A 17,826-nucleotide genomic window follows, 5' to 3' on the forward strand; every position below is an offset into this window, starting at 1 on the left:
TTTCTCAGTAAATAGTACATGTTACATGTCAAGGTGACAGGAGGAACTGAGGCTATGCGGCCCACATATGGCAAATACAATTGGATATAACCTTGGTGGTGATGAGAGACTGAGGACCCTCCAAAGAAGGAGTTGTGCCTGTCAGATAGGAGGACACCAGCAGGCTTATTTTCGAAAGACAAGGGTGCCCATCTTTCGACACAAATCGGGAGATGGGCGTCCTTCTCTCAGGGTTGCCCAAATCGGCATAATTGAAAGCCGATTTTGGGCGTCCCCAACTGCTTCCCGTCGCGGGGACGACCCAAGTTCCCGGGAGCGTGTTGGATACATAGCGAAGGTGGGACTGGGGCGTGCCTAACAGATGGACATCCTCGAGTGATAATGGAAAAAAGAAGAGCGTCCCTGACGAGCACTTGGCCGACTTTACTTGGTCCTTTTTTTCTTACGACCAAACCTCAAAAAGGTGCCCGAATTGACCAGATGACCACCGGAGGGAACTGGGGATGACCTTCCCTGACTCCCCCAGTGCTGACTAACCTCCTCCCACCCTGAAAAATCAACTTTAAAAACTTTTTTTTGCCAGCCTCAAGTATCATACTCTGGTCCATCGCAGCAGTATGCAGGTCCCTGGGGGGGGGGGGGGGGGGAGGTGTGTGTGCGTGTCAGCGGAGGCATGGCATAGCGAAGGTGTGAATGTCCTTTCAAAATTTTGGACATACTGAACTGCCCCCCCCCCCCCCCCCACGGGGATGGCCAAATTTTAAGGGAGTGGAGTGGAGGAGTGGCCTAGTGGTTAGAGCACTGGTCTTGCAATCCAGAGGTGGCCGGTTCAAATCCCACTGCTGCTACTTGTGATCCAAAATCCAAATAAATAAATAAATAAATAAAGGGGGTGTCGGAAGCATAGCAAAGGCATGGATGTCCTTCTCACAGAAACATCCACATTTTGGACATCCTCAACTGCCCGTTGCAGAGACAGAGGCATAGCGAAGGCACCTAACACTTGGACGTCCTTCACAAATACTAAAAAAAAAAAAAAAATACGTCCCTGACGAGCACTTGGACGTTTTCATCTGGACTTGTGTTTTTTTTTTAAGGTTGTAGATGACAATTTGTTTAAGGTTGTAGACGGCTATTATACACGCAGCTTGTCTGCGTGTATGAAGACGTCTTTGGCATGCGCAGAGCAGCCATGCATATACCTTGTCTGGTCTGCACTGGCTTCTCCTCCTTAGGAAGGAAGTTGTATGCAAATGAGCTAACAGCGAGCAGCTCATTTGCATGCGATTTCCTTCATTTATGCCCATTCCATTCCGAATCGCAAAGGGATCGGTAAGGGAAGGGCTTTTACAGTTCAGTTAGTGCATCGATTAGTCCACTGCAGTGCCCCCTAGGGTGCCTGGTTGGTGTCCAACAGTGCACTACGAATGCTGGCTCCTCCCACGACCAAATAAGTTGGATTTGGTCATTTTTGAGATGGGCGTCCTCGGTTTTCATTATCGCCGAAAACGGGACGACCGGATGCAGACTTCAGAGACGTAAGAGATTGACATAGAGTTGAGAAGTTTGAAGTAGCAATTAGATGTGACTCCGGAGATGGATAGAGCTGCATTATGAGTAGAGTAATTTGATTCCAAAACCTTTGTGGTTGGTGAGAATATTATAGAGTTGACAAAATACCTGAAAAGGAATGATATTAGTATTGGACCATTATTGATTAGGAGACCAGACATTAGTGAAACACCAAGTTTTACAAATTGTTGGAGAGGACTTGCAAGGGAAAATAGAGTTGTACACGATGAATAGATCTGTTGAATGTGACCATTTAAGATTAAACAACTTGCAAATTATATTTATAGAGTGAGAGGTCTGTTTTAAAATCAGTTGGTCTTCAGAGTAGCGATATTTGTTCATAGAAGGGAGCAAAGGAAGAGGTGTGGGAAATATTTTCTCGGTCTCAAATTTCACCCATCGAGGAATATCATAAGACGAGGAGGGGGAGTACCAGAATTTGGCTTGGGAGGCTTGAAAAGCAAGATGGTATTGTTTAAAGTCTGGGATGTTTAAGCCACCCAAGTGCCGGGGGAGTTATAGTTTTTAAAATGCAATTCTAGGTGTAGAAGATTTCCAAAGGAATTTAGAAATTAGTGATTTAAAGTTTTTGTTGAAGGAGTCATATATGCAGACGATATTGCAATGTACAGAACAACTGACTCCATCCCCCATTTACTTGACTGTATCAATTCCTTCTCTAATATATCAGGTTATAAGATCAATTGGTCTAAATCTGCCCTCATGCCTCTCTAAATTTGCTCTAAAGCATACAGTTGCCCAATATCCATTTATTAGGGAACCTAAGAAACTTAAATATTTAGGCATAAATTATAGTACCTCCCCAGAAGAAACTCTTAACCTCAATGAATCTACTATTTTACAATTAACCAACAATCTGTCGAACTTGTGGAACACACTTTTTCTATCCTAGTAGGGTAAAATTAAAGCTTTAAAATTGGTATTAGCACCAAGGTTTAACTATTGCTTTAGTATGATCCCTATTTTGTTTAAGGCTCCTTCTACAAAAAGCTTAATTCGCTACTTTTTCAATTCCTTTGGACTCTGCTCATTTCTAATGTGATTCCCTGAGTGAAAAAGATTGAGGATCAGTTATATGTTCAGAGAATAGTCATTAGAGGTTAGTGTTATTATATACTTGTTGGTTATTATTTAACAATCTTGATAAGAGTTTTCTAAATATTTTGTGTCAGTGTTATAAAAAAAAATGTCGTGCACTACACTCCTATGCATGGGTGATAACAGGGTGAGCTGCCTAGTGGCCTCCTCAATGCCCCCAACCCACACCTGGACCAGTGAGGGACTTCCGATCCAATAATAGGGTGCCCTGCAGTCATGTGGCTATGGCCACTTCCATATCTTCCTTCCTGGTGGGCTGTGCAGCCCTGACCAAGCAGTCCAAACCAACCTAGGATTAGCCTCAACTTCTGGGGAAGGAGGTGGGTTGGTAATTGAAATGGGGAAGCCATGCTCCAACCTTCCTCTTGGTATCTTCCCCTGCCTCTAGTGCTGCTTCCTAACCCCCACTTTTTGCAGTTAGCATAGTGTTAAGGGTTGATTAGAATATAAATGTGTTGCATTCATGCAGCCTCATCTTGTCTTTTTTTTTTGTGAACAACTTGGATGCTTTTCTTTTTGACCTAGTGTTCTGCAAGTTTCATTATGTGAAGAGTTGTATCAATTTTTTTGTTTGCATGTTCACTTGAGGTAAGATGCTTGAACAAGAGGAGCTTTGGGGGAGGGGGAGAGAGAGGATCCAGAAGGGCATGCTTCACTGTGGCTATGGCTGGTGTCCTGAACTGTGTAACGGGATCTGAGAGACCTGTGCCTAGATCATGTCCAAAGTGCTGGGCTGGATTCACATATGGTAAAGCTGGCATATATATTTTCAAGGTGGAAGGCTACATGCTTATGTAGGATGCCCATTCAGTTCAGAATTAGGCTGTGCTGGGGTTCTGCAACTTACAGCAGGACCCTGGTTCATTATGGTGATGGATGAGCAACCCTCAATGGCACCTCACTCAAATGGGTTAAAGGGCTCAGGGAATTAGGTGTAAGCACCATATTTCTCTGTAAGGTCATCCACTAAAGTTGTAGCTGTTTCTCCAACTCACTTGCGTACTGTTCTATATGATTGACTGCTTTATGCGTTTGGGGGCAGTGGTATTAACCTTACCCTAGTTACTGCGCCATTGTGCTGCAAGTGTTTCTATTATGCATACTACTACTACTATTTAGCATTTCTATAGCGCTACAAGGCATACGCAGCGCTGCACAAATATAGAAGAAAGACAGTCCCTGCTCAAAGAGCTTACAATCGGTAAGCATACTGTATATGTATGTTGCACACCAAGTATCAGGTTGCATAATCTTATTTCCCTTTGACTATGTTAGATTGTATAGGCTGTACTGCCATAACATAGTAAATGACAGCAGATAAAGACCTGAACGGTCCATCCAGTCTTTTTATTTTATCTCATTTACAGGAGCTTGACAAAAAGGAAATCAGAAATGTATCAATTTTGATGAATTCTTTGCAGAAATATGGTAAAAATATTATTATGCATGGTGAAGATGGATTGACAGCAATGATTAAGCAAGGTCTTGTTCAAAAGATAAGTATTTTGAGTACACACACCAAAAAACCCCCAATAGAGTAGCTTTTTGCAGTACTTATGAAAGCCCCCCAATTTTTTTTTTTGGGGGGGGGAGCCCAGAAGTAGACTGAGGGGCAACGTATTCCCTTGCCCCCCTCTCCCCCCACACATGCGTTTAAAAATAATTCCTTTGTTGGTGTGGATGCTGAAGCTCTGCCAGTGAAATAAAATTCACTGCCGAGCCGCTCCCCTCCTCGCGTTGCTGCGGTAACCTGGATGTCGATGGGTTTCCTCTAGCCGCTAACTTCAGGACTCCATGAACATGCTTAGTTCTTGCACGAACTGAGCATGCGTGAGGAGCCCTGGCATGAGCAGCTGGAGGTACTCTGCCAACTTCCGGGTTGCTACAGCAGCAGAAGGAGGAGGAGAGCGGCTTGGCAGCAAATTTCTTTGGCTGGTGGGACTTCAGCATCACTGCCAGCGATATTAATGGGTGCAGTACATGTTTGGATGAAGCCTGAACCCAAAGTGTGGGGCCCAGGCCCCCTCCTTGACTTTGCCACTGCTGTGAACCGGAAAGTATCGGTTCTTCATTTATGGCACGTTTCTCAGACTTGTACAGTAATAGTTTGTTTTCTGAAAGTTACACAGTTTCAATTTGTTTGAATAAGAAATTAGTTGTACAGAATAGAACTGGAAGTAGAGCAAAAGAGACAAAAAAATTACTTAGATGATGCTGTTACATAGACCATACAGAACACTAATTGTGGGCCCCTTTTACCAAGCTGTGGCAAAAGGGGGCCGGTGCTGGCGTCGGCGTATGTTTTACACGCACACCGAGGCCCCCTTTTACCGCAGCTGGTAAAAGGGAAGGTCTTGCTTTCCTGCAGGAAATGGCCGTATGGAAGTAAAGCACTTGCTGTGCGGCCATTTTGAGGGAGGGGGGGGAGGGAATCCCTTACCGTCAACCATTGAGGTGGCGGTAAGGGCTCCCACGCTATCCCAGCGGTAACCTACACTCAGATCCCAAAAGGTAGACATAGCTATGGGAAGAGAATGATTGGGTCATGGGCATTTCAAAAATTTACACGCAGCGTTATAGAAGAATCTGCTCTGCACCTAAAGTTAGGTGTGAGCATTTACAACAAGTTTTCATTGGCGTAAATGGCTGTGCTTAAATTTTAGTCATGTGGACAGATTTAGGCATATTCTGTAAACTGCGTCTAACTTTAGGTGCGGTTTACAGAATACGTCTCATCGTGTTTTCCTTTGACGCTGATATTTTTAGGCAACGTATATAGAATTAGGTCCACTGTGTGTTAATATTTGCTGTTAAAGTACAGTAAGTGCAAAAGCTTGCCCCAGTTTAGTAGAAGACTCCCTACATGTGTAAAAGTGAATAGGTCCTTCAACTGTTTATATAGTAATTTTATGAAGCATCAGTTTCAAAATTTATTGAAACACCCAAACCATATAGTACCAAATCAGCCAGTTTACATATTACAGAAGGTAGGATTAGCACTCAGTGAGCATAATTTGTTTTTTGATGCACAGTGAAAATCTAAGTCCAAGGAATAGTTTATGCCAGGAAGGCTGGATATTGAAATATCGTAATTAGTATTGTTAATGACCACATCTGCCTTCTGTAAACTGTACTTATGTTTTTTTTTTTGTTCCACCAGACCAGTTCAGAACTCATTTGTTTTCATGATCTGACCTGACCATGGAGTGCTGTAATATATGTTTTTTTAAAAATGATGTATAAATTTTTATATGATGAATTAGTTTATTTTGTTACTTTGACCGGACCCATCTGGGGAGGGTAGTGGTATGTAAATGTGTGTGACATTGACATAAGTCTGCAGATGGACATAACTATCACTGGGCTCTGGTAGTTTGGTAGTTGTGAAGGCGTAACTACTGTTGAGGGAACTCAACTAAAATAATGCATATATGTTGTTTATTTACATGGTTACCTGGTTTGAAAAGATCAAAGAGATTCTAATATGTGGACAAAGAAATGAAAAAAATGAAACGCTTATTAACCTTGTTGAAGATTTCTTTGACGTCATAATGGTAATTTAGTTTTACTTAATCACTTAACATACTGATTTCATTTTATAAATGTAGGATTTTCTTTGCCAGAAAAAGGTTTCAGGTGTGACAAGTGTTATCACATTTCCTTGTACCTTGTGCAATACTTATATAATATTGCACTAGGCAGTGGTGTCCAAGGGGGGGCGGTGGGTGCGGTCCGCCCCAGGTGCACACCGCTGGGGGGGGGGGGGGGGGGGGGGGGGAGTGCCGCACGCCTGTCCGCTACGTTCGTTCTGTGCTCCCTCTGCCCCGGAACAGGTTACTTCCTGTTCCGGGGCAGAGGGAGCATGGAAACGAACGAAGCGGACAGGCGCGCGGCACCCCCCCAGCAGCGTGCACCCGGGGGGGGTTCCTTTCGCCGGGGGGGGGTGTCCTTTCGCCGAGGGGTGGTCGCGCTGCACCCGGGGGGCGGGGCGCATCGGCGATCCGCCCCGGGTGTCAGCTCCCCTAGGAACGCCACTGGCACTAGGAAAGCACTGTAGGATTTCTGTTGGATTCTTCCCAAACATAATTTTCCATTATGCTTAATAAGTGTCTTATTAAGGAGGAGGAGTAGCCTACTGGTTAGGGGAGCGGACTTTGATCCTGATGAATTGGGTTCAATTCCTACTGCAGCTCCTTCTGACTCTGGGCAAAGCCCCAGGTACAAAATAAGTGTCTGTATATAGTATGTAAACTGCTTTGAATGTAACCATAGAAAGGCGGTATATCAAGTCCCATTCGCTTTCCTCTTCCACCCCTTCCCCCTTAATTTAGGAACAAAACCAATATGGTGCTAGATTTATTAAAATGCACTACATGTTCAGCTTGTATATTTAGGAAATGTCCCATTGCATAAAATGGGAAGTGTGATAAATAACACGTTAAAATGCATGATAGCAAGGTAGCCCTTTTTAGTAAATTGGATCTTTCCTTTTCATCTGTACCAGACCAGTCCAGAACAGATGAGTTATGTCCATCAACCAGTGGAAAGAGACAGAGAAAAAAGTAGTTCCAAGTACTCCACTCTTTAAAGATATTGCGCAGCATAGAATGTTCACAATTTTTCTATATCTCCTAGTGGATGGTGGTGCTTGTTTGTCAGCTCCTGTCCCGGTTTGTTCCAGTGTGTCAGTTGAGCTGGAGGGTTCATTGCTGGTTGAATTGTGCTCGGTTCTTGCGTGAACCCAAATGACACTTGGTGGAGCTGGGTCCCTTGTTTCCCAGCTAGCAGTCTTTAATCATTTCCTGATTGAGGTAAGTGGTATTCCAGAGCACTGTTCACTATTCCATTCAGGCACTGTCCTTGGCAGACAACAAATTCACAATCGAGTTAGTAGTTCATCATCTGCAGTCCTTAGGATGGGTAATTGAGTTTGACAAAAGCACTTTTGACGCATTGCTCCCTGGAGTATCTCAGAGTGATCTTCAGCACAGACCAGGAGAAGCTGTTCTTCTTAAGCGCATGTGTTCGAAGCTCCAACAGCAGGTTAGGCTGCTCTTTCTTCAGAGCTAATCTCGAGTGTGGGATTATGTTCAGGTGTTGGGCTTCATGACAGTGGCAATGGAAATGGTCCCTGGGGTGTCAGTGCTTATGCTTCAGAGGTCGCTTCTTTTCCAGTGGTCACCAGTCTCCCAGGATTACAACATTTGCTCACTGTTGTCCTTGGAGGCCGGAAGCACTTTGAGATGGTAGATATCAGAGCACAACCTCAGCAAAGGAGTCCCTTCCCTGTGACTCAATGGAAGGTATTGACAACGGATGCCAGCCTGTCTGGATGGGGGGGGGGGCACATTATTGGAGTCGTGTAATACAAGATATCTGGTCCCTACCGGAGGCGAAATGATCAATCAATCTTCTGGCGATCCGATATTGGCCCTACAGGCTTTCATGAGCTTCCTGACATCTGCCCTAGTCGGCATATGCTCGGAAAATGCCACAGTAGTTGCTTATGTCAACAAACGGTGTGGGGGGGGGGGGGGGGAGGGACAGAAGTTGCCAGTGGAAGCTACCTGGCTGATGCACTGGGAGGAACTGAATCTCCTCTGCTTTTCAGTTGTTCACATTGTGTATGACTAGAAAGTGCAAGTGGATTTCCTCAGCAGGAAGTCCTTAGATCCAGGGGAGTGGGAGTTGTCCAACAAGGCGTTTCAGCAAATTGTGGCACGCTAGGGATTTCAGTTCATGGACTTTGTGGCCATCAAAGGAAACTCTGAGGTGGTCAGGTTCTTCATCCGTTGCAAGTAGCCTTGAGCTCAGGGTCTTGACAGGTTGCTTCTTCCGTGGCCGTGCGACAGGCTCCTGTACATTTTCCCTCCTTGGCTGATGGTGGAACGTGTTCTATAGAGTGTCTCTCTTCACCCAGGGTCAGTTATTTTAGTGTCTCCAGACTGGCTGAGAAGACCGTGGTATGCAGATTTGATCCGACTTCTGGATGGAAATTGATGGAATCTGTCCCTCTTTGGTCTTATGGCTTGGCCATTGAGAGGATGTATTTAAGGGGTCAGTCATTTCTACTCTCTTGCAAGCCAGGAAGAGGTCAACATTTGCGGCATATGCCAGAGTTTGGAGAACCTTTTGAGGGTTGGTGTGCGAGTGCAGGAATTCCCCCCTCTTCCTCTGTAGCTCAGATTCTCTTTTCTCCAGTCGGAGAAGGGGTTGGCACTGGGCTCCTGAAGATTGAGGTGGTGGTGTTGGCTTGTTTCAGGGGGCCGTATTCAGCATTCTTAATAGGCAGCTCATCCAGATGTGATTACGTTCTTAAAAGGGGACAGGCTGTTTGCAGGTCCTGCTCCACCTCATTTGTTCCGAATGGAACCTAAGCCTTGCCTTGTGATCCTTTGGAGGCTTTCCTTTTGAGCCTAGGCTGTGGTGAAGGATCTTATCTTGAAAGCTAGATTTTAGGTGACAATTGTTTTGACACACCATGTTTCGAAACAACGGGGGCTTTCTTGCCAAGAGCCTTTTTTACGGTTTACAGAGGCTGGCGTTTCTCTGAGGCCTGTTCTGTCTTTTCTCCTGAAAGGGTATCACGTTTTCACGTGAACCAGTAGGTGGAACTCCCTCCCTTTCGTAACATAGTAAGTAGGTGATGGCAGGAAAAGACCTTACGGTCCATCCAGTCTGCCCACAAGATAAACTCATATGTGCTACGTTATATGTATACCTGACCTTGATTTGTATCTGCCATTTTCAGGGCACAGGCCATAGAAGTCTACCCAGCACTAGCCCCGCCTCCAAACCACTAGCCCCACCTCCTAACCACCGGTGCTGCCACCCAATCTCTGCTAAACTTCTGAGGATCCATTTCTTCTGAACAGGATTCCTTTATGTTTATCCCACTCATTTTTGAATTCCGTTACCTTTTTCATCTCCACCACCTCCCTCAGGAGGGCATTCCAAGTATCCACCACTCTCTCTGTGAAAAAATACTTCCTGACATTTTTCTTAAGTCTGCCCCCCCTTCAACCTCATTTCATGTCCTCTAGTTCTACCGCCTTTTCATCTCCGGAAAAGGTTCGTTTGCAGGTTAATAACCTTTCAAATATTTGAACGTATGTATCATATCACCTCTGTTTCTCCTTTCCTCCAGGGTATACATGTGCAGGTGAGCAAGTCTCTCGTACGTCTTGTAACACAAATCCCATACCATTTTTGTAGCTTTTCTTTGCACCTCTTCAATTCTTTTTACATCCTTAGCAAGATACAGCCTCCAAAACTGAACACAGTACTCCAGGTGGGGCCTCACCAACGACTTGTATAAGGGCATCAACACCTCCTCATAGAGAGGACTATGGGAATGGTTTCAGTCCTTAATGCCCCATGGATGTGAGACAGGTACATCTCAGATATTTGGAGGTCTCCAATGAGTTTAGAAAGTTGGACAGATTTTGTCCTCTTCAGTACGCAAAGCAGGGGCTTAGCAGCATTCAAGCCCATGATTGCTCAATGGTTAAAGGAGACCATTTTATCAGCATTTATTTTGTCGGAAAGCAACCACCTTCAGTCTTCCAGGCACATCCTACGAGGTATATTGCAATCTCATGGGTGGAAGCTCAATTGATCTCCTCAGCTGACATTTGTAGGGCAGCGACCTAGTTGTTGCTGCACACCTTTGCTAAGTGTTATCGAGACTGCTGCTCATTCTGCAGCAGTTTAAGACTACAGCGTTGCAGACGGTGACGCCAGATTCCGCCCTAGCTAGGGATTGCTTTTGGACATCCCACAAGTTCTGTAATAGTGTGACGTAGCGCTAAGGAAGGAGAAATTATGTCTTACCAAATAATTTTCTTTACATTAGTGCTTCATGCTTCCAGAGGCCTGCCCATGATTCATCTCCTTTCTTCCTATATAAGAGTCGAATTATTCTGTGTTCGGGTTCTCTCAGAGGAGTTTGTAAATAGTTGATGATGTCATTTGATATGGTTCTGGTTCAAGATTGTTGAGTTGACGCCTTTCTTACACTGCTTGGTTATACAAATACTGAAGAGCTGTGGGGTCTACACAGGGCTTATAGGACACAGCGTGATTCTGTGTTCTCTATCTCCACCTGCAGGTTCATGGGCACATTTACCCACAAGTTCTGGAATAGTGTGAAATGCTAATGGAAAAAAAATTATAAAAATACTTTGGACCTTCACTTCTTGCACCAAGTCCGCAGTATTTTTAGAGCTGAACTGCCAAGTCTTGACTGACCACAACCTACACACAGGATTTCGGTATCCAGTATCCCCTGAAGGAGCCCGATGGTGAAATGGGTCCGTCGGGTCCGGATGCCTTTCTGGGATGGTCTAATACAGTCAGCTAAGTCAAGCTAAGTGGAATTCATGAGCAACTATTATAGTATTTGTTTTGCCAAGTTTTCTGCACAAATGGAATAAGAAAAACAAAAGAAATTATAAGAATCATAAAGACACATAGAGGTTGGATCAGAGGTTTTTCTGACCGATGATTAAAGAGACGTACTGTGGCTAGAAGGATTTAGATTGTTTGTGCCAGCCTTGCAGCTGGTGGCCACAGCTTTCTGAGGTCTTTTCCCCCGTTTTTTCCTTTTTTTTAAGTGTCTCACTTATACCGATACAAAAGCTCGCTTTGTGTGTTATTTTGGTAATTTCACGGGTACGAGGCGAGCTCTCCCCCCTCTTTTTGTAACTTTTTTATCTATACACTAACAATAGTAGCAGCCCACATAGCTCTAAACTACAGCAGCTACACGAATGACTTCAGAAACTGCAGCTGCTGTTATACTTCCGGCTTCATACTCCCTCCAGTGATACCCTTAAAGGATGAATCACTTGGAACTACTTTTTTTTTTTCTCACTGTTGGTTGATGAACATATCGTATTTGTTCTGGATTAGTCTGGTAGGACTAAAGGAAAGAAAATGATCAGGTAAGACATTATTCTCTTTCACTAGCTAAAAAAGGTTCAATACAGGGGGTTCTCAACCCAGTCCTCAAGACACATCTAGCCAGTCAGGTTTTCAAGATACCCATAATGAGTATGCCATGTTAGTTTAAATGGTCAATTCTATGTCACGTTTTACAAGTTGTGATTTAGTATGCAATATTACATAGATAAATAAGGTTAGATATAACATGGAATGCTATCATCAGTAGCTGCATGCCATAATAGTTTTGTAGATAAAATTCATGCGTTTTCATCTCTAATGCATTTCAAGAACTGTCCATACTTAATTTCTTTTTCAGGTTGTACATGATGTCAGCAATGATGGTATGTCAACATATACATTTGGAGCTCTGCTTTCAATGTTTAACCTTAAGGATATAGGGGGAAACTGTATGTTTTGTGATATTTTAGATTACAGTTATAGAAGTCCAGAAAAAAAGGAGAAAACGAAGCACTCCCACAAATGTCCAACAAGTGAAGCAAAAGGAGTGGGAGTAACCAAAACAAATCTGTTCCAGGATGAATATAAATGAATACTTAATTGGCACATACACAGTCCCAAGTAGAATTACGTGAGCTTTGTAGATGGACCCAACACAGGCCGTGTTCCACCTGTCAAGCCTTCATTAGGAGTCCTCTGGGATGGTATACAAACCATACCATGGAATAGGACAGTGCTATAATTAATTAATCTATTAGGATTTATTTACCGCATTTTTGAAGGAATTCACTCAAGGTGGTGTACAGTAAGAATAAGTCAAACATAGGCAAAAGACCATTACAAAGTATGGCATAGAATACTACTTACAATGTCAACATTACATAATAAAACATTTTAATAGACTGTGTAGGATATAAGCAAAGATGAAACATGTAGATAGATAAGAGAATAGGAGGAGTTAGAAATAAGGAGACTAATTTAAAGAACGTTGCACATGAGATCTGAGAGGTGATTAAATATTCTTAGCTAGGGTAGAAGTGGATAAACACGTCCTGCTGCAGTATGTGCAGCCTGTGTCACTCCTTGTGTGTGTGTGAGACTAGTTTCTTCTTCCATTAAAGGTCTTGTCGAAGAGCCCAGCTTTCACCTGCTTCCTGAAGTAGAGATAGTCTTATGTTAAGTGAAGCCTTTCAGGGAGTGCATTCCAGAATGTGAGGGCAACTCCAGAGAAGGCTTGTTTATGGGTATCACATCATTTAATGTCCTTTCGAGAGGGTGTAGTTAGGGATACTCCTTTGGAGGACCTTAGTGCCCTTGGAGATGTATAGAAGGTGATCCTGTTCTTTAAAGTATTTGGGGCCATTTCCTTTAAGGGCCTTGAAGATCAGACAGTGTTTTTTTCTTTTTTAACTTCAAACATTTTTATTGAGAACTCCACAAAATATACAGTCTCGTTTATCACAGAATTAACAACCAATATATACCAATCGATATACCAATCGTAACAAAGTGTAAGTGTACAACCATTCTCGAATTTTTCTTTTTCTTACCATATTATTAACCCTCCCCCCTCTCCCCATTTCTTTTAAAGTTGTTATATTGAAGACAGGCCAAAATAAACAATTACACATTAAACTGCACCTCATTTAAACTTGCCATGTATACAACAGCGTCTCAAAGGCTAACCCATCTTTAGTTTGTCCATCTTGTCCTTCCCTCTCCCCAAATCCAACAATCTACAAACTCTAGCTTATTAATTGGAGAGTTATATCAAGAGAGAGAAAGAGAGATAGGAAACCCAAAACATGCCCAAACAGCAAATTATACTTCACTTTGCCAGACTAATACGAGATCCCCCCATCTCTACTGAACTCTGCAGGTATTAAAATCTAATAGTGGCCCAATGCCTTAACTCGTCAGATAATCCCGCGCCCAAAATCCGGAACAATAAGATCTGTATTAACATTGAAAACCTATCTGTACCTTACCCATCTCTGCCCACCCTACCCACCCCTCCCCCCGGGAACCATAGGGAACCATTCTTTAACAAAGTGTGCTCACTCTGCATTAAGAAGTAAACTGCGACCTCTTGGGCTTAAAATTTGCAAATAAGGACCCCAAATTGCCAGAAAAGTGGTTCGCTTCCTCTGTGAGAGCCTAGCATCTCCAGCCTCCCAAGATACCAGCAAGTGCAGCTGGTTCCTCCAGTGCCAGTACGCTGGAGGGTCTTTAACCGTCCAGTACTTTAAGATACATTTCCTAGCTAATAGGCACATCTTGCGGAGCATCAGTGTCTCAAAACGATACCTCTAAAGGACCCCGGAATATCCAAAAGTAATTGTTCTACTGTCCCCAGAACAGGAGTCCCCAGCTGCCTTTCCCAGAAACATCTGAGTTGGCTCCAGAACCTCCTCAAGGATGGGCAACTCCAAAACATATGTAGCAGAGTACCGGGGCTCCTCCCACACTTAAGACACTCTGGGCTTTGAATCCCTCCCATGTGCGCCAATTGAGAGGTAGCCACATATCCTCTGTAAATACATCGATATGCACATTCTCTCATTCGGGCGTCTGACACTAACAGGGGTATTCTTGCTATTGATTTAGTTATATCCCATGACGCCACTGACGAGCCCAGTTCCTTTTCCCAAGCTCTCTTCAGAGGCTTGTAGTCTCTGGGAGGCTGCCATCCTGCTAGTGTTTTAAAGAGCAACGAAATAGTGAACTCTCCCTCACCCATAGACTGAAAAAAACCTCATAGCTTGCTCCCCAGCTGAGTTCCCAGAGGGTCTCCAGACAGGGAAGCAACATAGTGCCTCACCTGTCGTATAGCAAATCTATTACCCCAGGAGTCTCCCACCCTGCTCGCCAATTCCTCATCTGAGAAGGGCTGCCCATCTCCGCCCACCAGATGGGCCAGCCGTGAAATCCCCTGCTGTGCCCACTCAACAAACTGATGACTCAACAGCCCAGGCATAAATTCACAGTTCCCACAAATAGTAAGCTGATCCGTAGCTGCCGGATCTCCCCTGAGCTGCCGAACAAGCGATCTCCACACCTCTCGGAGCGGCCGCAACAACACATTTTTGCCTAATCCCCTAGGCAGGTTCCGTGTTTTGTGGTGCAGGAGCGAGAAAAGCTGATAGGGCGCCAAGTATGCCGTCTCGAGTGCTATGGGAGTGTACCGCTGTGTTCCCAAGTACCAATCTCCTAAATGGCGCAACTGGCACGCCTGATTGTATAGCGCTAGATCTGGCACACCTACCCCCGCCTCGGCTCCAACCTCCTATTAAGTGTGAGAAGCGAATCCTAGGTTTCTTACCCCTCCAGCAAAACCTCAACACTAATTTATAGAAACTCTTTAGATCTTTACGGCGCAGCCAGAGTGGTATTGTCTGTAGCACGTAAAGCCATTTAGGGAATAACACCATTTTTACCAAGTTTACTGTGCCTAACAATGATAACGGCAAATCTTGCCAGCCTTGTAGCACATTCCGGGTCTCCTCCAGCAACCAAGTGACATTAAGGTCATGCAACCTTTAAGGTATTCATAGGTAGCAAGATTCCTAGATATGTAAAGGAGCTTTGCGCTCTCAGCGGAAAATCGCCCCTCCAGCATCATTTTTCTAAGTTCAGTCGGAGGCCCGCATAGTCCCCATACTCTGAGAAGATCTCCAGCAAAGCCGTTAAAGCAGTGGCGTAGCTACGTGGGGCCTGAGGGGGCCGGGGCCCCCGCAGATTCACCCCAGGACCCCCCTCCCGGCGAACCCGCCGCCGCCTACCTTTACTTTTGCTGGCGGGGGAACCCACTCCCCGCCAGCCGACGTCTTCTTAGTCCTTCCTGCTCTTCAATTTGTTTGCTGACGTCCTGCACGTAATTGTACGTGCAGGACGTCAGACTCAGAGAACAGTTCTGTTCTCTGAGTCTGACGTCCTGCACGTACAACGTGCAGGACGTCAGCAAACAAATTGAAGAGCAGGAAGCGACTAAGAAGAAGACGTCGGCTGGCGGGGAGTGGGATCACCCGCCAGCAAAAGTAAAGGTAGGCTGCAGCGGCGGCGGGTTCGCGGCGGAAGGGGGGCGGCGCCGGGGGGAGGGCTAAAATGTGCCCCCTCCCCCGGGCTCTGGACCCCTCTCCCACGGAAGGCTGGCTACGCCCCTGCGTTAAAGACTCTTCGCGGATTCGACAAATGAACCAGAATGTCACCGGCAAAGGCCGCCACTTTAAAAACCTCTCTCCCTATCTGTATCCCCGCTACCTCCGGCTGTTCCTCGATATCTCTCAGTAACGGATCCAATGTCAACACAAATAGAAGGGGCGATAAAGGGCACCCTTGTTGGGTTCCCCGGCATATCTCAAAATCTGTTGTTTCAATCTCATTAACCGATATTCAAGTGGAGAAGCACAAATATAACAAAGGTAATCAAATTAAATCTGTGTAGATACAAGGGAGTATACTTTTTCAAGACTTTTAGTTCTCACTTTCAATTCTCTTGGTTACCAAAAACTCAGTAAGCTGCACAGGTTCAAAGAAAACATATTTTGTTGAATGAAATCTAACCATACATTTACAGGGGTAATGCAGAAAAAAAGGATGCTCCCATCTGTAGCACTCCTGGTCTACTTTGGAGAAACTGACGTCTTCTTTTATGGGTCTCTTTTGTCACGTCCGGAAAGAGTCTTATTTTTAGTCCAAGAAATTCCTTATTCCTATTTTTGAAGAAAAGTCTCATCATCCACGCTTTGTCAGGTGATAAAGCCATCAATGTAGAGGAAATAACCATTTCTGAATCAGAAGATTCTAGAAGTGCAGACACATGCAAAGGGGAGTCTGAAATCTCTTGAATTCCTGTCGATTTAACAGGTAGATAATATATCTGCGAAAATGGAAGTATTGATTCTTCAGGAATCTGAAGTATCTCTTTTATATATATATTAACATTTCTTTAGGCGAAATTGTTTTGACTTTAGGAAAATTAATAAAACAAAGGTTATTCTCTGATTATTTTACAATGCTTCAATTTTCCTACGCATATTCTTTAATCATTACTATTTGTGTTTCTTGCATTTTATTTTCTTTCTGATCTTGACTTTGTACTTTTTCATTCAGTTGTTTAACATCGTCAGTAATCTTTACCAAATTATCCGTTAAATTTGAGTTCGTATTTCCAGCTGTTGAATCTGTGGACATAAGACCTTACCAAGATTGGCAATCAAGGCCCACAGAGAATCTAAAGTAACTTCAGATGGTTTTTCTAAGAAAGAATAAACCTGTATAGCTTGATTATTTTGTAAAGAAGTACTTATCTCACTGTCTGTAACCAAGGGATCTCCTGCAGACGAAGTTGTTTGTCTCGCAGCGTTTTTGGTGTCCAAAACCTTGGAACTCCCCGAGTCATCTCCCAGCTGTTCCCGTGCCTCATATATACCCAGTTCCGCCATGGGTGATATCATCGATGGAGTGTTCGCTTTCTACGGTTGCGGGGCAGGAGTCCTTTGGTCTGGGCTCAAAGAAACTTCCAACACCGGCGTCGACTCTGGGCCTCCACTCGCTCCAGTAGACGCAAGCGTGCCGCTCACAGACCTTCTCTCTTGTGAATTCTGTACAAACAAGTCCATGGGTCCGATCATTGGGACGGTAAGCCGACCTGAGGCCACCGCGGAGGTCGATTTGCCTTTTTGCTTTGGCATTGCGAGGCCTAGAACGTGAGAGTAGAGAGCTCTGCTACCACAGATTCAGTCCGATCCGCCATCGTGAATCTTCCTCTTCCGAACGTTTTTAACAATCGTTCGTCCTCTCACAAACCCAACTTGAGAGTCGTGTATTAATTTTGGCAAAATTCTCGCTAGTCTGTTTGCCATCATCTTAGCCATCAGTTTCACCTTGTAATTTAGCAGCGAAATAGGCCTGTAAGACTCGGCTATTTCCGGGTCTTTCCCTTTCTTGGGGATCACGATGATACAAGCAGTGTTACTACTACTACTTAACATTTCTAAAGCGCTACTAGGGTTACGCAGCGCTGTACAATTTAACATAAAGGACAGTCCCTGCTCAAAGAGCTTACAATCTAAAGGACAAGTGAACAGTCAGTCCGATAGGGGCAGTCAAATTGGGGCAGTCTGGATTTCCTGAAAGGTGAGAGTTAGGTGCCGAAAGCAGCATTGAAGAGGTGGGCTTTAAGCAAAGACTTGAAGATGGGCAGGGAGGGGGCTTGGCGTAAGGGCTCAG

At 44.4% G+C, this 17,826-nt stretch overlaps 1 protein-coding gene across 1 annotated transcript in view; it reads left to right on the top strand.

Annotated features, from left to right (window-relative positions):
* The window catches only part of SYCP2 (synaptonemal complex protein 2), a 244,855-nt gene that overhangs the window by 32,173 nt on the left and 194,856 nt on the right, over positions 1-17,826 (top strand). Inside the window, 3 exon segments of the mRNA XM_030213454.1 lie at positions 4,059-4,187; positions 6,138-6,245; positions 11,954-11,978. Of these exon segments, the coding sequence (XP_030069314.1) occupies positions 4,059-4,187; positions 6,138-6,245; positions 11,954-11,978 (262 nt within the window).

The sequence above is a fragment of the Microcaecilia unicolor genome, chromosome 8, assembly GCF_901765095.1.
Source record: "Microcaecilia unicolor chromosome 8, aMicUni1.1, whole genome shotgun sequence".
NCBI classification, from domain to species: domain Eukaryota; kingdom Metazoa; phylum Chordata; class Amphibia; order Gymnophiona; family Siphonopidae; genus Microcaecilia; species Microcaecilia unicolor.